Genomic DNA, 20,025 nt, shown 5'->3' with positions numbered 1-20,025 from the left:
CTATCTTATAAATACAACATTAGTGACAGTTTAGAAGTAATCTGATTTTTTTGACATACACTGTCACAATATATCAAAGAAGCCCAAAAATATAATATAGAAAAAAACAGCATTGCAACTAGGGACTTCCTCTAGCTTACAAAAATAAAAAGCTGAGTAGAAAAATGGGAAGATTTAAACTCAGCTATAGTGGTAAGCAGGAGTACAGCAAGAAACAGATGGTGGAAAGAACCTACGGTATAGGCCCCAAACCTAGCAAACTAAAACAACAAGGAGTCACAGAGGGATACAGAAGCATAAGAACTCAGGGATAGCAGAGCATTCATCCTGTATATGAGATTTCAGTAAATAAGAAATTTAGACAAGTATTTTTATACCGTTTACTAGTTTTGAGTGTCTACACTGGCACCAATAGCATGCTTCATTTAATAATTAGTTTTGAAGCAGTTAACCAACCACTAGATGAGAAGTAATTTTTGCTAAAGATATTGAATTATCTTATAGAATATTAAGATGTAAATATCACAATATTAAAACCAAGACTGGTAGTATTTTAATTTCGAAATGCATAGCTATTGCCAAGTACTTAAGAACTTCCTTTTCTGAAAAGATTTCTTTCATTTATGTCCCACTTTTCTCAGAAAAGGAACAAACTGAGGGGAAAGTATCTTTGCTATCTTAAAGCAAACTGAATGCTACGTATATAAACAAACCTCATCCTCAGAGTCAAGGAAGTCATCCTCAATTATGAAAGCTAATTGCTGATATGCATCATAGTAGAAACAGAAGATAATTAGTTGGTACACCACAGAAAATAAGACTTAGACATTAAAAATGGTTACTTTTTATTGAGAAAAGCATTTTTCTACTTAGTATTCAGGACATTTAAAATTTTAAAAACCAGGTTTAGCAGATATTCAGGTTACTTGTATGCCTCAAAGACAGACAAACACAAGCATCGACTGCTCACCTTCAGTAAGAATTTGTTTTAGTAAAATGTTTAAAAACTTCCAGAATGAAATTTTAAACATTGCAAGCCAAGGAGGCACTGCAAAAATTTATAAATGGGAATCTATTTGCGGAAACTGAAGTTTAATCCAAAGTGAGTATTAGTGTGCACAGCTGGGTTATCGAGTTTATATATGCATATGTGTGTTTGTGTTTGTGTGTGTGTGTGTATTTTCACTCCTGCTTTATTAGAGGAATCATGTATTTTGGTAAAAGGAAAATAAAAAATAGAGCTACTGAAAGCAACTTGTATTAGTGCAGGTGAACTGCCTACAATGACAATTACAAACTGCAGCTTTATGAGCAAGTATGGATACCAGAAAAGGATCAGGAGAAGTCGGAAACGGAGTTAATGGTGGACAAAGAAAACTTCAAGGGGACAGGAACTTACATAACTTTTAAATATTACTAAAAGCTAAGGGGATACTTAAGCAAGTACATTTTTCAGTAGATCATTAAAAAATAAAGTTTTAGTAAAAATTATGTTCTACTTGTAGTTGTGAGACGATTTCATAGTTTAACATACCAGCTCCTCTTTGCTTGGATTCTTGCAGGGCAATTCTGTGTCCATAGCAATATCGCTTGGATCACCTTCTGCATGTTGCTTCTCTATCACAGATGCATTAGCCACACTGAAGATTCCATGGACATTAACTCGAACTTTCACTTTCACTTTTGAATTGTCACCATCATGTTGGGGTCCAACGTTCTGAATAACAAAATGACCTGAACAATACAAAGCAGACATTGGACATTGGCTTGTAGACTTGTTTTTTTGTGCTAAGCCCTCATGATTACTTACATTTATTTACGCATTTTTAAAAAGTAAATGTTAGCAACTAGCAACTCCTAGATTACAACTTGTTCGTAAAGATGCTTTATGAAGGCTGCCTCTGATCAGAGGCACCTATATTGCTTCTGTCCCCAACAAGGACAAGATAAACTCTTGAAACAAATCTACAGCTGAAAAGAAGATGGCACAGTAGACAGAGTGAACTCACCAGCAATGTGCATTGTAATGTGATGTGCGCTATTTAACATTTCAATATTCTACAAACTCGAACCAGAAGATCTATTTTGCCAGTGCTCACAATCTAATTAAATTACTGTGGGATTATAAACACACTGAGTGACATTTGACTCAAGCTAAAGGTCTTTTGCTCTTGAAATGGGTTCGGGCTCTGTATGTACTGGTTCTGTTTCTGCACAGATCAACATTTGGAAACTTCCTGAGCTATGCAGAGGCCTGTCCTAGCCTTCAGGGCACATGCACAGAGGTGCATAAGTCCCTGCCTTCCTGGTAAGCTCCTAAGAGCTCAAATGTTGATCTGCCTAGGCATACAAAAAGACCACGAAGTACTGTCTGTTACTGTGCCCTGAGACAGATGAGTCAGTCATCACATACTCCTGACAGGAACTGACCTTCTGAACTTATGCAACTACACTGTAGAAAAGAAAAGCTTTAATTTGAAATATCAAGGTACCACTATGATTGTTTAATCTAAAAGCAATGAGCCCATGTAGGTAAGAAAAGCTGTTTCAGCTCCCAATTGTAGCTTCATCCCAGACTGGAATACTCAACGATTGCTAGGAAAAAGGAAATACACCAAGGAAGATATGCCAGAGAAGCAGAACACTTACAGATACAGGGAGAAGTCAAAATGGCCCAGAAGCAAATTATAACCTCTACCAGCAAAATTAGAAGAAAGGAGGGAAACAGCTGCATGGCTTGATGGCCTTAAGGATGTGCCACTCCACTGCATTACACAGCCAAGCCAGAACATATTAATACTGAATGGAAGCAGTCAATGGAGGCCAAACTGCATTTTAAGTGGCTTCTGCCTTGCAAATGACAGTGTTGTGCCTCTGCTTTGACAACTACTAAAAAAAGGTAAAGGACCCCTGACAGTTAAGTCCAGTCGCAGACGACTTTGGGGTTGCGGCGCTCATCTCACTTTACAGGCCAAGAGAGCCGGTGTTTGTCCGCAGACAGTTTTTCCAGGTCATGTGGCCAGCATGACTAAGCCGCTTCTGGCGCAACGGAACACCGAAACCACAGCAGCGCACGGAAACACCATTTACCTTCCTGCCAGAGCAGTACCTATTTATCTACTTGCACTGTTTGGTGTGCTTTCGAACGGCTAGGTTGGCAGGAGCTGGGACTGAGCAACGGGAGCTCACCCCGTCACGGGGATTCGATCCGCCAACCTTCTGATCAGCAAGCCCAAGAGGCTCAGTGGTTTAGACCACAGCGCCACCAGCGTCCCTTTTGACAACTACTATATTCATGTTATTTCCCTCTGCCCACTGTAAACTCGCAGCTATCATTCCTCAGCTAAGTATTGCTAGAATTTTGCAGTACACGTTGTTTAAATTATCTGTTGAAACACTACTGAGCTTGGAATCCAAGAGCAACTTTGGGTTCACTCAGAGCCAACCCATGGAATCTTTTACTTTTAACTTTTAAATGGCAGGTACTTCTTGCCGTATCAAACTGGTTTTGAAAATTTCTCCAAGAGACTTGCAATGCAAGCCTGGCAAGACACTGTTCAAAAAACACTACAGGCAAGACACTGTTCAAAAAACTGAAATCAAAAGCTCCCCTGGGAATGAGGATTGTTATGTAGTTCTTTAAATACAGAGGTCTGGATTCAAAGGGAGAGAAATACAGTCTTAAGTAATTGAAGCAGAAAAGCTAAACATTAAATATATTCAAGGACAAAGTGTAAATGAAAGCACTGTACATGAGCAGATTCAAAGACTGATTCTGAGACTAACCATTGCTTAATTTTGTTACACTAGTATTTGAGTATTTGAAACAATGGTTCCTTTTCAAAGTTAGAACATACAGTGGTACCTCGCAAGACGAATGCCTCGGAAGACAAAAAACTCGCAAGACGAAAGAGTTTTTCGTTTTCTGAGTTGCTTTGCAAGATGGATTTCCCTATGGGCTTGCTTCGCAAGACGAAAAAACTCGCAGAACGAATTAATTTCGTCTTGCGAGGCACCACTGTACTCTAATGCCATGCTCAAGAAGTAAAGAAACATGTTACCTATTCTTGTATCAGGATAAGGAATGTCATGTGGATGGGTGTAAAATGCTTCCAGCTCAAAAGGCTCCTTCTTGTGGAAAGTAATAACTTTTGAGAATGGAGCAGCGTGGTTTTTGCAGAACACTTCACATTCACTACAAAAAATAAAATAATCTTTATACACCATACGAAAGTTTGTACACCATATAAGTTACAACAACAATAAAATATCAGACATTTCAGAGTTTAATTCATGAGTTTCGGAGGTGCAGGTATTTTTATTTGCAGGCATTTTTATTTGCATGTGTTGACTCAAACTCAAACTTTTTTATTTGCATATGTTGACTCTATAATTCAACTATATCCTTTTCCCAGTTCTCCAGTATATTAAGAGAGTTTGTGGAAAGAAAGAGGAGCAGATGTTATAAGAAAGTCCTTGGTAGCTGCCCAAAATTTGTTGTCACTACTAACTTTACCTAAGAGGTGCAGGATCTCCTCTCAGATATCATACTGAGATTTGGAGATGCTTGTGGTACAACTCCAAAGTCCAGCACAAGGTTAAGAACAAGTCCCAATTCTCCTCCTGAGTTTGGAATCAAGAAGAAAAGAGCTTGGGGTGCTCTCTTCCCAGCGATGTTAAGCTTCAGGGGTGCTCCAAGTACCTCTGATGCCCAGGATGGCTGCATTTCCCCGTGCTCCTCTTCCCCACTATGAATACATCTCATAAGAATAAAGCTAGGGGATGGCTCTTTATGTCACCATGAGTTTCAGAGGTGCTCACACTACAAGAGAGAGGAACGCTTGCCAAGGTGAACATCGCAAATGAATCTGCATGATGTGCTCCTGTCCTAGTTTCCTTCCCTAGAGAGCTGGAGGTTAAAAAGATCCCTAGTTATCTGTATAGCATAGGTCACACAAATGTTTTCCAGCATGTGTTAACTATCTAGCTTACTATGAAAGGACACAAGACCATGTTATCAAGCAAAACAGGAAGAAAGAAAAGCTCTTCATGGGAATGTCTATGTCAAAGTGATTGTGTATCTCTGCTTTGCTTACATCCAACGCACATTTTTAGAAATTTCCCTGTATTACAAATAGCAAATCTAACTCATCTATTTACTGACCCTTTGACACACTATCGATTTGGAACGTTGCTCAAATTCTTACCCTGTCCCCTCCTCATAAGATGACTGCCACCTCAGAGTAATTGAGTACGGAACAACATCTGTGATGGAAAACTCACGGACTTTAAATGCTGGAGAAAGAATTGCACACTAGGAAAAAAGATGAAATATCACTAAGTCTTGTGATTATTACATATTTGCTTTGTGTCTGGCTTTATGACCAGCAATATACATTTAATTTCACAAAGTAATGATTTTCATGAAGACCTGTTACACTAGCCACCAGCACAAAAAGGATATGCAAAGAACAAGAAGAGAAAGAATGGCAACTCTCTTCCCCAATAAAAAGTATACTCAAAATGGAAATTACTAGAAAAAAATAGTGTGAACAATTAAAATATGGCATTATACCAGTGCCTTGCAATTTTCACTATGATGGCCTGGTCCAAATCCCACTATAATTATAGCATGTTTCATTGAGGTCAAATTACCAATCCCAGAAATATTAAGTAATATTGCTGACTAATGAAATATTGTTAAGTAAACATACCTGCAATGCACAGCCTCTTGCAACAGCTTCATCAGCATTAAGTGTGGTACTTATCTCCTTGCAGAAAAATTTACTAATCTGCTCCTTCACTGCTGGAATTCGAGTTGCTCCACCTACTATTTCTATACTGTAAATATCTTCACGCTGCAGTTCTAGTAGACACATAAGCAGACAATTTGCTTCCATAGTTAGAGGAGAAGATACTGCATTTTTTATACTGGAACTCTGTGCCTGGGGGGAAAAGTACTTAGGGAGAGGAACGATGTGTCCCTTTTGCTGTTAAAACTGGGACTCCACGCCATGACTGTATACATGACTGCAGCAAATATTTCTTTATTAGGGATTGCCACTGCTGCTCACATTGCTTGCCAACCCAGCCTACCTACCCCACACTGCCACCCCCTCCGTTTACATCTAATCCAAACCCTTCAACCTCCCATCCCTTTGACAAACCTTGTCCCACAATGTTTGCCCCTAACTCTCCCATCACCTCTCGATGTGTTGGGCCAATGACATGTTGGGACAGCCCTTTTGTCATCATGGCAACCATGAAGTCCTGACCCACCCCAGTCAGTCAGATTGGCATGGATGTTGAAGTCCCCCAAAACCAGAAATCTGGGGGTCTTCAACATCACCTCTGAAACCAGCTGTCAGCTCAGGCAGGGAGACTGCTGGGCAGCAAGGTGGGCAGTAACCCAGCAGAATCCCTAATCTGTCCTGATTGCCCAATGCCAGGAACACTCTAGTGGTATATAAATTTTAAAGATAAATAATGTAATAATAAATACTGGTCAGACTGACAAACAAGAACTTTAGCTTGAAGACAAGCAGAAGACAGGTATTCATAATAAGCTGAAGCAATTTTCACTTACTTGCTTGTTCCATCACTGCTCTCAAAGGAGGTTCTACTCTGGCCAGAAGCGATGCACACAACTGTTCAAACTGAGCCCTGTTTAAAAGGGAGGAATCCATTAAGTATTATGGACAGAAATGAATGCTTTTTTATTTAAGCCTTATACAAAACTGAACACAATACCTGTTCATCTTACTAGAGACATCAATGTCATTCATGAAGCATTCTATGTTCATGGGAAGATCAGAGGCATTGGCACTCATAAGCTTCTTCAGTTTTTCACATTCCTGATACAGACGCAGCAGTGCTCGAGGATTGTCCTTCACGTTTAGTTTATACTTTGATCTGAACTCTTCGCAGAAGTAATCTACCAAAGCCTCATCAAAGTTTCTACCACCCAAATATGGGTCAAATGTAGCAGCCAGTACCTGTGAAGTTAAAGATGCAGCATGATAGTGGTTAAGGAAAGTAAGTTATTTAACACTTTTTAATACTGTTCTTCATACCACCACCCTTTAGGGCAATTAAAAACACATGAGTTGCATCAAATGCTGTGCAAGTGAAGTTCTTCTTGCACAATGTGACTTCTGTTCCCTCTGTTCCCTCTGTGTAACCCCAAATCTGCTCCAAAGGGCCCCCCAACCCTCTGGAGCTGGTTCTGATTGTGGGGTGGGGATGGAAGGTACAGGAGAGGAAGTTCTGTTACAGAGCAGTCTGTTGCACAACTGGAGCTGCAGCATTGGATACAGACCATAAATACCAATACAATAAAAATAAGTCCATTAAAATCTAATATATACAGTAAAAACAGCAAGAACCACAGTAGCCAGACAATTCTCAAAGGCTTGGGCTCAATGACCAGCAAAGACCCAGTTGAATAAATATTTTAGGAGGTGCCAAACATGTTAAGTTTATGCCTCCCAGGAAGTTAGTATCGTGCAGTAAGTTTAATGCAATGCTTACTATAAACATCTTTTAGTAGCAGTCCAAAAAATGTTAACTGTTTTGCAAAGATGGCAGAGATTAAAGCTACGATTTGCTTCTAAACCTCTTAAACCAAACAATTGGTATCCATGGATAAAGAAACAGATAACTGATATTTCAGCTTCTGTTGCCTTCGTGAAAGTTGGATCAAACATGTATGAATCTCTTTGTGGCTTTAAGATTTAGTCTTCACTATCCTCTGCCAAAAAGCTGCAGTAATAAGAGATAAATGGTGTCTCTGTGTGGTTATGGAATGAACTTATGGTTTGTGCAATGGGACTTCACCTTTTCCCTGTCCCTGTAGCCTCCTGTGCATTCCTGAATAAGAGGGGATGGACATATTTTGACTGCCACAAAGTAATACGAGGATGAGTAGATGGTTTATATCCTGATGCACTGGTACTAAGGACAGGATTTTGGAAAAAATGTTATACAGCCTCCTTCAGAAAAGAAGTTTTTGTTATTGTCATGCTACAATAACAAAAAAACTAGGTTAGGATGAAGTAGTAGGCAAATCATATTTCTTTATATGCATTTCAGAAAGGATTGCCTGATCTAAAGGAATGGTCACAATACCAGACACTGATTTGCAGCAGCCCATTATAGATATGAATTACTGGTAACTGTGATAATTTCCTATGCTTCCTTACTTTTCTGAATCACATATGAGTTCAATATTTTACCTTTAATTTTCCTTTGTTAAAAGCACAAACAGAAATTTGGTATGCAGAGTGTCCCATATCAACAAAAACCACATTCCTTGGTCTCTCCTCTGGGGTTGGTAGATCCTGTTTATAAATTCCATAGGCCAGTGCAACTGCAAGATAGTAAAGAATAAATTTTGTGAAACTTAAGTAGCATTAGAATACTATTATGAAATACATTATAGAATCATGAAAAAACTAAAAAGGCATTAGGTATATATCTTCAGGCTCTTCCAAGAAGTCTGCTTTACTTGCATTAGAATAATTTATTATCTTCTCTAACAGAAAAAGGGACTGTATTCAGTGTTATTTGTGTGGAGTTCTGTTTCCTGCTCCCAGCATACCCTCAAAATCTTATCTGGAGGGTCCGCCAAACCTTTGGACAGAGGAGGAGAAAGCTTCATTGTGCAAGCAGGTATCTGTTGTGCTAGCAGAACAACAGCAATGGATAAGATCCAAACCATTTTATATCTAAATACAATCAGTGTCTGAATTATCCAATTATGGTGTTTTGCACTTGATTTCAAACATGCAAAGACAGAAAGAGCAAATGATTCAGTGTAGGCTCCTATATTCCAATGTCCTGCTGGAATCAAAAGGCTAGGTAACCACTGAAGCCAGAATCCACACATGATCAGCAATTTTGTCTAGCTACTATTATTAAAACAGACTGAATGTGTCATCAATAGCTTTATGATGGTAACTGTAACAACTCAGAAAGTTTTGTGTATTAAGATCTATCCAAAAGTACATGTAAGTATTTAAGTGGCATTTTGGATACTGCCAAATTAAAAGCCATCATGAAGAAGTGACATTTTAAACACTCATCTTCAAAATGTTTTGATTAAAAACGTGAAAGGAGTTAAATGAGACATCTCAGAGTAAGATTAAAAACTATGATGGATTTGCATATACATTGCCTTAATCTCCCACCTCTACTATAGAGTAGTTTACTTGTAAACAGGCTGCCCTAGGGGGTCATGATATAGTGCACCATTTCAGCAATTGCTCTGGTTTACATCTTGACACTCAATGTAAATTTGATTCTAAACTAAGCTGTATGCTATATAGTAATAATCAAAGCCACAAGTTTACCTGCTGTAGTTTCATTCATTAACCTCAGGCAGTTTAAACCTGCTACTTGCGCAGCTGCCATTACTGACCTTCTTTCAGCATCAGTAAAGAAACTTGGGATCTGTTGAAAAAATGTTTTTTATTAGCTTCACTGCATTCCTTTTTTGCTAATGAATTTCACGCAAGGCATATTCCAAACATCTTATTGTACTGTAAAACTCAAAAATACTCCATTTAAGCAGATACAAGTCTATTAACGCATAGTACTTAAATAGTTCAATTCACATTCCAATTAAGTAGAAATGCTGAAATCACTACAGTTTTTAGGCTTTCAGCATTAGTAAGTACAGGAAGACTGGTCCTTATCCTGAAAAACTTATCCATAGTCCAGCACTAGGGAGACAAAAGAAGGACAAGCAATAGGTGTAAATAGGGAAAGAATATCCATTTATTTCAGTTGCATATACTCAGGTTTAGGGTATAGGGACATTTGGTGTGTGCCAAAAGCCTAATGAAATATGGGTTTTGAATTTCAAGGTAGCTTAACTGAGGTGTTTGGGAAGCAGTTCAAGGTATAAAGAGCTGAGGAAGGAAGAGTCCTTTGGACCACAGAGGGCAATGGAGCTTAAAGAGTAAAGAACACAGTCAGAGGTGCATCAGGTTATTAGAATGGAGAAATATAGAGGGACGGACAAGGATGTGAAGGGCTTTGATAGAAGGGACATGGAATGGGCAGAAAAAGTAAGGACTTAAGAAAGTGAGTCACAGAAGGAGTGACAAGAGAAGAGAATAATGGTAGCAAAGTGCTTTTGATGGTGCTCATGCTGGTGTTATGTTATGACTATGCATGGAAATTTATTAAAGGGATCAAGTTTGTTTCTTAAATATTTCTGTTCAAACTGAATCTAGATTCAAAATAAAAATTACTACCAAGCCAAGTTCAAGGTTCTTGTATTAATTTACAAATTAGGTCCAGAGTAGCTCAGGGACTGCTTGAACCCTTACATCCCAGCTTGATCACTGAGAACATCTACAGGAGTGTTGTTGGTCGTTTTCCCAGTTGGTGAGGCTCATTTGAAAACAACAACAAAATAAAGCCTTTAATGTTAGCCTATACATTCCTTTACGTTCTTTCTAGTCAAATATAACACAAAGTGACAAGAGTGTTGTAATCTAATAGTGATATTTGCAGAAGTGGTATATTATGGAAGGTAATATCATGTACACATCCAGTCAGATTCTAAAAGCTTGGTTCCTGGTTGAATTCAGATTTCTTACTTTTTATCCAAAGCTGTATGAAATACTTGATTCTAGTGGTTACCAATTTACTAAACAAAAAAGTACAGCTTCTATCAATCTGTCACACTAAAACTACTTCTTGTCCATGCATTTTGATGCTTCTTCTATATCAAAGGCTGGTTAACTTGACTCCCTGAACCTGGACTCCATTCCCACTGAAAAGAGGAAGCAGCTGTGCACCATGTCAGATATTGGCTTCATTTAACACTTAATGCTAAGCCACAATTTATTCAACAACTCAGGAATCATCTTGCAGATGAGCAAACAAGCAACAGCTTGTTTCTCCAAAGCTTGACTTGTTTTCTAGCTGTTCTTGCCTTGAGCCCTTTTATCAGAGAGCATCTGGAGTGGAATGGTTAAAAAAAAAACCCAAAGTTTAAGCAAGGCTGCTGGGTTCATCATTGTTAAAACAAGCCATGGTTCTAAAACCAAGAGAAAAAAACCCAATGGCTTCACGGTATGGTTTGTTGACAGAAAAGAAACCATAATTAGTCTGCTGGGCTGGGCTCACATATACAAACAAATCACACTGGTTAACCAAACCATGGTGTATCATTTTGTGTGAACCAGATCTGTCTGTCTACCAAGTTAAGTATTAGCTACTCAGGCTGCCCAAGGTTTCTAAGACTGCAACATGTGACTTACCACCGAGCTAGTCTCTCCCTCTTGCATCCTTGTTCATAGAGAACACAGTAAAACCAAGTAGGTCAACCTTCAACTTTACCTGAAGCCTGTCTTTGAAAAGATTTTACAGCACTGGGTACAACAGTAAATGAAAGGACTTCTGTTGCTCACATTTCTATAAGTGTTACCAGCTGGAAAAACTCAGAGAAATTATGGTAAATATTCTGCAAAGCATAACCATCTTAGCATATTTATGTTTCCTTTTAAGCAACATGTTTCATTTTGATATTCCCCAATAGAATACAACACAATTGATGTTAAGCATATTAAAGTCATAAAATGCCAACTTACTGAAATTACACAATCTGCTACAGGTTTCTTAAGTGCATTTTCTGACGTATCTTTAAGCTTAACCAAGAGCATGCCTGTAACCTGTTCAATTGCAAAGGGTCTCTCCTCATCCAAGTATCGTACCTGCAACAAAAGGAAAACAGTATCCATTAAAGCACACAGTGCCCCAGAAGTGTTACATTTTATCATAATGTGTTTCCAATAAATGTTTAATGCAATCTTCCAAAATATTGCCATAACATTTAATAACCCTCTGAACTACAATATAAAATGCCCCATGGACGTATCAGATATCCACTCAAGATATTTTGTATGCATACCTAAAGGTAAATCATGCCTGTGACTAACATGTCATGAAGGTACATTCATTAGGTAGATGAGACTAAATGTACACTGAACAGGAATCGACAACCAATCACAATATTGGAATTCTGACTTACAGAGTTACAGATATATACACTTACAGTGTTCACACACACACAGAACATTTTAAATAAATAAAACAAAAGAACAAAAACCACAGATAAGTTTACTTTAGAATAATGATATGGAAAAGGGCAAAAAAATGATCTTTCTTTGCTGCCAAGAGGATCTTAAAGTAGGCATTAGGAAAGGTTCCTTAGGGAAATATTCCACAGGTGACACACAACAATCAGAAAGGCCCTCTTCCAGTTGCCATCTGCCTCATCTCCCATTTGAGGAGTGCCTCCAAAGATGCACAGACAGGTTTACGTGAGCAGATTCAGTATCTCCGTTATACCGTCTGCAAATATTCAGATCTATCTCATCAAATCATCAACACTGCTCTGTTTTGGCATTAAACATTCTGGCAAGTCAAACTGAAGGGATCATTTGATAGGATGCACAAAACACCATAAATATTAACAGTTTAAATGTAGATATTGCAAAACAGGCTGGAACACTCACCTTTACTCCAACACTCCCATTAGGCAACTTCTGAAGCTCATAGGGCAGTTTGGCTCTTTCAGCTTTTATAAAAGGATCATCAAATGCTCTCCCATGCAGTTTTTTGAACCCATGCAATGTATTCTTAATATTTGTGATAATCTGTTGAAGTATAAAATTGCCATTACTAATTTCCAATGTTTATAAATTCTCATGAGAATCAAGAACTGCTGCTTGGAATGACAACAGCTTTCACTAAAGTACTAATAATTTAACGTTTACCTGGCTCTTTGCTGCATTTCCAATAGTCCGGGCTTTAGCTCCTAGTGATATACAAGCTCTGAAATATAAAAGATATTCAATTTTCAAATGAGTCCAGAAAAGAATAAACAGTCAGTTGGGGAGACTTATTTCTGAAACAATCAGATTTTCTTTCCATCACACACGATTAAAGTTGTGTCATTAGTTATCTTAGTAGCAAAACCATGCAAGTAAACCACTGTGGTACTAGAACAAATAGCAATCACACAAACAGACTGAACTCACACCTGCATCTCAAAAACTCAACCATTAGCATAATTTGCAAAGCAGAACCTTGAACTATCATCTTGACACTCTCCACATGTATTCAAATTCAGCCAACTTGCTTTATTCATCCATCCTTAAAAGGACAGATGGTCTTAATCTCAAGAATCTATCTCAGAAATTGGTGAGCTAACATATGGAGAATTCTATCTAATGCATTCTAGTAAGATTGTCAAATTTACATCTTTTTCTAACAAAAACACAGCTCCTTTGGAGATGTCACAAACAAAGGAACTGGGTAATACTGTTAGTTTAAAGTACACATTTGCCTGATGGTATAACGTTAGTTAACGACTGCCTCAGTTCTGTTGTATATATTGACTTTCTTCAGCCAGAAAAGTAAGTATATGCCCAAGACTGACTAATTCCAGCCTTAGCGTTTTTTCATTTTTTCCACATGGAGTGATGCACCACCCTCCATTTTTTCAAAGAGGCACAGTTGCACTTCATAGCCAAGAACATGGATACCCCCTGGTGTGCGACCCAAAGCTAATTCTTGTTTTAATTGCAGACAGTAGTTTTTCAGCAATGTGGGATAGGAAATTAGAGACAGTCTTTGCCCACAGTACATTTTGCATGCATATTGCATGGCATGATTTAAATTTAAAAAAAAATTAAAAAATTGTACATATTATTTTCCACAGTTATTGTTTTCTTGCTGCCCATTACTAAGAATAATTATAGTCTCAGATATATATGCCCCAATACTGCCTTTTAAGCACTTCCTAATCAATTCATGCCTAGTTAATTTACAGCTCCTTATCAGCCTAAAGAGCAGAAGTCATTATTCTTATCCTACATGTATGATCATTGTAAGATTTATAATAAGGGTTTTTAAAACTCTTGACCACTTTAAAGTTGGTGCAAATGAGGTCCTGAAATCATTGTTTTTTATTTCCATTTATTATATTTCTATCCCACCCTTCCTCCCAAAGCATTCAAATGACTGGGAAATTACAAATATCTTGTTTATTACAGTTTTTTGGTTCACTGGATGTACTGCACCATGGGATGCATTGCATCAATCAACAGCAACTTCATTTTACATGCATTGATTATTTGTGTAGCTAATCATCCACAATTTTCAAATCCTCAAATGATAGGGAGTTTTAGGAGCAGATTTTTACAGGGTTACTTCCTTGTGAAGAGCATTCCCAGTTTTCAGCACAACCAAGCCTTCCAATGCAGCTTCAAAACAGCAATTGCAAACAGTATCTTACTTCTGTAATTCCAAGTGTCACAACAAGAATGAAGCCATAAAACCTAAACATCCAAAACCAGCCTTATACTAAAAAGATCCGATACATCATTTGGGACTTTCTTCTTTAGAGTAGCTCCTTGAATGTTTGTATAACTATGAAAAGGCCAAAGTGCTAAATTTTAGGAAACCTAAGGTCGAGATGCAGAATACCAATAACTGTATGTTCTTCAGGAGCTAGACTACATCATCAGGTCTAATACAAATCAGAAAATTTTGGGCTTCTTTGACCTCAATGAACTGCATAAGGCTCGAAATAGAAAACATGGCATTTTGAGTTAGCTTAGGAATACCCCACTTCAATTATCTTTTGATCAGGCATGTTTCCCAAGATTATGGAAGCTCACTTTGTATTATCAATTTAGTGGACTAGGATTCTTAGGATATAAGCAGAGATTGGCTAAATTTTATCTCCAGGAGCCGGGTTCTCCCATTCTACTAGGGCAACCCAGATCATGAGCTTCCTACCATGGTACTTACACTGTTAAGTTTAAATTATGATTTTACAAGAGCTATATAAGAGAGCTTGGAAACTTCATAGCATGAGAGATTTGTTCCTTTAATGGTTCCAACAGTAAAACTTATTTTGGTGCTTTCCTTGGCTAGAATTCCAACAGCCTTGAATAGCTGCATCTAGCAAGTCCTTTACATACAAAAGTTTGAAGAGTGGGTATTGGTTAAGAAACAAGAAGCAAAGAATGGGAATAAATGGACAGCTCTGCCAATGAAGGAATGTAGAAAGTGTCATTCCCCAAGAATCTGTATTGATACCTGTGTTTTTTAACTTGTTCATGAATTATTTAGGAATAGAGTAGTGTGGTAGTCAGGCTGGCTGACTAAATTGTTCAGGGAGATTAAAACAAAAAGGGACTGAGAAGAGCTCCAAACTGAATTAATGGGCAGTAAAACAGCAAATGCAGGTCAAGGGAATATATCAACTTCCCAGTGAGGAAATATTACAATATTTGGGGCTTTTTAGTTTAGAGAACCAAACTGCGGGAGGCAGTGGAAGACAGGAGTGCCTGGCGTGCTCAGGACCATGGGGTCACGAAGAGTTGGACACGACTAAACAACAAGTTTAGAGAAAAGCTAAGAGGAGACATGATAGAAGTTTATAAAATTATGCATGGTGTGGAAGAAGTGGAGAAAGAAAGGTTTTTCTCCCTCTTTCATTAACATCAGAAGTGATGGGTAATCCAATGAAGGTGAATGTTAAAGGATTTAAGACAGACTAAAGGAAGAATAAATTATTCACAGAACTCATAACTAAAGTATGGAATATGCTCCTCCAAGAAGTAGTGATAACCACCAAGTTGGATGGCTTTAAAAGAAAATCAGACAAATTCATGGAAGATGCTGCTAGCCATGATGGCTGTTCTACTTTCTCTGCTACCCCTGAATACCAGTTGCTGGGAATCACTGCAAGAACGGGATGCTGCACTAGACTTGCCACAGGCCTGATCCAGCAGGTTCTTATGTTTTTCATCTGATAACTAAGCTACCTTAGTATTATTATTATTTATTGAATTTATATACCGCCCTATACCCAGAGGTCTCAGGGCGGTTCACAGAAAAGTATTCGATGGAGAGAGGGAGAGAAGAAAGGGACTCTTCAGCATTTGTCCACATACATCATTTCTTGTAATCGTCATTAAAAATTTATGGTAAATTTTCTGTGAAACCTTTCTAGTAGCCATGTAATACGCTTATTAAAAAGTAAAGCTATTCCTTAGCCTTTAGCTTTTATCCTCAACAGCAATGAAGTCTAGGTATAGATGCAATGCTAAACCATAGTTTAGCACTATGAAAACAAGCCTGAGCAAACGTTGGGCTCACATGCTCCCTACTTCTCCAGAACAGACACCACCAAGAGACTGGAATTGATGGGCATTTTAAAACAAACGGATTCATTTAAATTTCAGGTTTTTTAAACAATTCAGGAGCAAACAATGCTTTATGGTCCTAGTATGCTTCAACAACAGCTGTGAAGGAGGAGAGAGAAGGGTTTGGAGTGCATAAACCCAGGGCCTGCAAGCCAAGGTTCTCCCCAGTAATTGCTAAACTATAATTTAGCACTGTTTGCAAACAGGACCCTAGTATAACTGCTTTTACTCATGTCCACCCCTTATTACTTTTGCTTTCCCATTATTCCAACCCCATCCCATCTGTTTCAGAGGCAGTATCTCAAAGAAGCAAAATGCTGAAAAGAAATATCTTTGTGACCTGGCTGTGAGCATTCAAATACTGAACTTTTGGTCTGATCCAACAAAAAAGTTCTTGCATGAACATTCTAACCTTTCCTATAATCATGTTTTCACATCCTCACTACATTTATGCTATATTTAAGTGATTAATGAATAGTTATAAGCTTTCCTAGCAATAAGCTTGCTTTTCAAAGAGACAGAAAGCCAGCAATTACAGATCCCCTGCTTTTTGTTATGTGAATCCCTAGTTTGTGCTAGAATAACTACACAGAGATACTGCTCATTTACCACTTCTAGCTGTAACCCATGGAAACAAGGGAGAATGAGGAATCTCCACCTACTCTTGCATACTCTGTTATTATATGTACAGCACACCAACTATTTACTGACATCACCTTCCATGCCCTACATCCAGGTAAGGCAACTGAACAAGTAGTAACAGGTCAGACAGAAGGGTGTGGGGTGTAAAAAGAGAAGAAGAGCTGCGTCAACTTTTATCCCTTCTATCCTGCCTTTCCTTTTTATCCACACAACTCCAATATGGTGAATTCAGAGGGTGGACTGTAAATGTTGCACATTGCTGCAATCAGAATTACCCGTAAACTGAGTATTTTATTTTGTTCATGTAAAGTATTATAGCCACCTTTCAAGCTTCTGGAAAGATTGTGTCAACATTAAAACCTTGGGGTTATTTTTGTTGTCGTTTAGTCGTGTCCGACTCTTTGTGACCCCATGGACCAAAGCATGTCAGGCACTCCTGTCTTCCACTGCCTCCCGGAGTTTGATCAAACTCATGTTGGTAGCTTCGAGAACACTGTCCAACCATTTGGGATTATTTACCAAGTAGGAAAATGCTTTATTCTTTCCCCCCGTCCAAGCTTAATTAAGTCGTATAGTGAAGAGCTCACAAAAAGAACAGAACACTGAGTAATGCACGAAATAATTCCCTCGGGATTATTTGATGCTGTAACCTGCAAGACACAGGGTTTCAACCACGGGGTTGTGATCGAGTTGCACACCAATACTTCTACCATTTAAAAAAATGGAGAGGGGGATTATTTTCAAAGAGAAGTAAAATTCAGAAGGACGATGAGATGGCAAAAGACCCCCCCCCCCAAGGAAAGATATAAGCACGGTTTCTAAAACAGTAAGTAGGAAGAGGGTCCACAGTCCCTATGATAGGTTGAGGCTAAAAGTGGGTTCCAAGCCCTTAAAGGCTGAAGGAGATCCAGACCTGTCATCATAGTGATTAATTTCCGAGGGAGGTTAAAAAAACAACAACCCCCAGACCGTTCTCTTGCGGAGAATCGGGGGGTGCGGAGCATCACCCATTTAAGCGAGATGAATGCAATCAATCCTTGGGAGGGGGGGAATTAAAAGGACGGGGGTGCGGCGAAGAGAGCAAGGGGTACATGAATGAAAATGGAGGCGCCCGGCCGTCGCGGGCAGCGGCTGAAGGAGAGACAGGAGAGACACCGGCGCCCGGCCGTTTCTCATTCGAAGCTCATTATGCGGTGTGGAGACGGCCGGTAGTTGCTGCGTAAGGTGAAGAAGCCGGTAGTTATTTGGGGCGCGGGCGGGGGGAACGTGCCGGGAGCGGTAGTTGGAGGGGGGCCGCTTTCCTTCTCGGGGCCTAAGACCAAATGACGGTTGGGAGGCCGGCGGCGGCGAGAAGGCCGGTTACTCACGGGGTGCAGCGGTCGCTGTATTCGTTGGCGATGGTCTCTATGCCGCCGCTCCTCGCCACCGCGATGTAGCAGTTCTGGAAGCCCAGGTCGATGCCCACCACAGACATGGCTGCGCCGGGTGTGGTCCCCTTTCTTCCTCCCCCCGCTTGCCCGCTGCTGTGGCGGCGGTGCCTCGTCGGGCGGGCGCTGCTGTCGGCTGCGGCTGTTGCTGCGACGCGGTTCCTCGCTCGCTCTCTCACTCACTGCGGAGCAACAGCCACCAACCGGCACTTCCTCGCCTCTGCGCACGCGCGCCCACGCGCGCCCGAGGCCGCCAAGCGGGGACGCCGCGAAACTCCGGCTGCGGCATTCGGCTCTTTCCGCACAGGCTCTCCGGCAAGCCTCCCCGAGTTCGAGAAAGATCTGGAAAGGGAGCAAGGTGAGCAGCGGGGAGAGAGCGCGCGCGGGGAGGGGGGGCGGTAGCCTCGGTCGCCATCTTGCGGCCAGATGTCAGTACTGCTGCTGCTGCTAAGGTGGTTTGGTCGCGCGGCAGGAACATGTGACTTTGGAAAAAGTATTTCTGGGAGTGGCCTAACATGACAGAGGCCGGCCCAGCAGCCCTAGATATTGTTATGCAGAAATAAATTGAGCAACGAATTGAAAATCCAGACATTAAAATGGCGCTCCCAGGCACCTGATGAGCAAATAATAGTAAAAGGAAAAAAAATTAAGAGAAACACTAGAACTCAATCATGTTGCATAAGCAAACAGATGTTAAGTGTTCCTATTGTCCAAAATATATATTACTTACACAATAGTAATAATTACATTTTGCATCTTGGGAAAACATGGTTGTTAGTCGGGCGACAGGGTGGAGGTGGCAGTTGCTATGCAAAGTATACATTATGGTGTGAAGCCTTTGGCCTACAATTTACTCTGACCAGAAACATTTATGGAGTGTCATGGATGAGGTTTTAAGTGAAAACAGTTCAGGGAACATGGGCATAGCTAGGATTCCAAGGTTGTTGCGCTTTTTTGAGAAATCATGGGTAAATATACCCCTCAAAATAGGACATTATGGGGGGAAGGCTTTGGTTGGGGGGGACAGAACCTCAGTTAATTGAGTACTTTCAATGCTTTTCAATATTTTTTTGTGGATCGGGGGGGGGCAGCTGGTCCCCCCTGCTCTCCCTTGTCAGGGGATGACAGTGGAGGTTGGTTTGTTAGGTTGGGTGGGATGCTGCTCCACCATTGCCCTTATATCCAGTCCAGCTTCCTGGACTTCTTTTTTATATGCAGTTCTGATTGAAACAGTATGAGGTTATTTCCCGCTGCTGCATTTCCAATTTACTTCCTCCTTCTTCTGCTCACACCACAGCCGGTTGGGTGTGTCTTCACCCAATTATTGCTTTTCCTGCTCTGAACACCCGTCAGTGAAGCTTTCGTTTGTGCATGTGCCATTATTTGTGTGCACGTATCCTGAACTGTTCACACCAATTGTGGCTTCCATTTTCAAATCACACTGAAGCTCGTTTGAGGAAAACGTGTATGAAAGAGGAGCATTTCTCCAAAAGCTGCAGGATACAGATGGATTGGGTCCAACATCATGTGAACCCGGCTTAAAAATCCGGGGTTGGGAGTGCACTGGAGCCACAGTAAATGGAAATGTGGTCACACCCTATGATTGTAAGTCTCCACCCCAGAGTAGTCCTGGAAATTTCCACAGGACAACTGTGACATAAGTCCTTGAGGATTTGAAGCTCAATGAGTCATTATTTCATTAAACCATGATTGCTTGTTAA

The 20,025-nt window shown here is 39.9% G+C and overlaps 1 protein-coding gene and 1 long non-coding RNA gene across 2 annotated transcripts in view; one reads left to right on the top strand and one right to left on the bottom strand.

Annotated features, from left to right (window-relative positions):
- HSPA4L (heat shock protein family A (Hsp70) member 4 like) overlaps positions 1-18,717 on the bottom strand; it is a 26,851-nt gene extending 8,134 nt beyond the window's left edge. The window contains exons 1-12 of the mRNA XM_083457276.1: positions 18,245-18,717; positions 12,792-12,849; positions 12,531-12,671; positions 11,604-11,726; positions 9,351-9,450; positions 8,235-8,368; positions 6,751-6,995; positions 6,587-6,663; positions 5,715-5,866; positions 5,208-5,314; positions 4,062-4,195; positions 1,535-1,734 (exon numbers count right to left, since the gene is read on the bottom strand). Coding sequence (XP_083313402.1) covers positions 1,535-1,734; positions 4,062-4,195; positions 5,208-5,314; positions 5,715-5,866; positions 6,587-6,663; positions 6,751-6,995; positions 8,235-8,368; positions 9,351-9,450; positions 11,604-11,726; positions 12,531-12,671; positions 12,792-12,849; positions 18,245-18,351 — 1,578 coding nt within the window. The 5' untranslated portion in view covers positions 18,352-18,717. The remainder of the gene's footprint in view (positions 1-1,534; positions 1,735-4,061; positions 4,196-5,207; positions 5,315-5,714; positions 5,867-6,586; positions 6,664-6,750; positions 6,996-8,234; positions 8,369-9,350; positions 9,451-11,603; positions 11,727-12,530; positions 12,672-12,791; positions 12,850-18,244) is intronic.
- On the top strand, positions 18,532-20,025 carry LOC310685417. Its single transcript, XR_014515221.1, has 2 exons — positions 18,532-18,662; positions 19,602-20,025. It is a non-coding gene; the product is annotated as an uncharacterized lncRNA (long non-coding RNA).

Source organism: Podarcis tiliguerta (genome assembly GCF_965153285.1).
Source record: "Podarcis tiliguerta genome assembly, chromosome: 9".
Taxonomy (NCBI): domain Eukaryota; kingdom Metazoa; phylum Chordata; class Lepidosauria; order Squamata; family Lacertidae; genus Podarcis; species Podarcis tiliguerta.
Note: the sequence above shows the minus strand (reverse complement) of the source record. Positions and strands in the feature narration are given on the sequence as shown.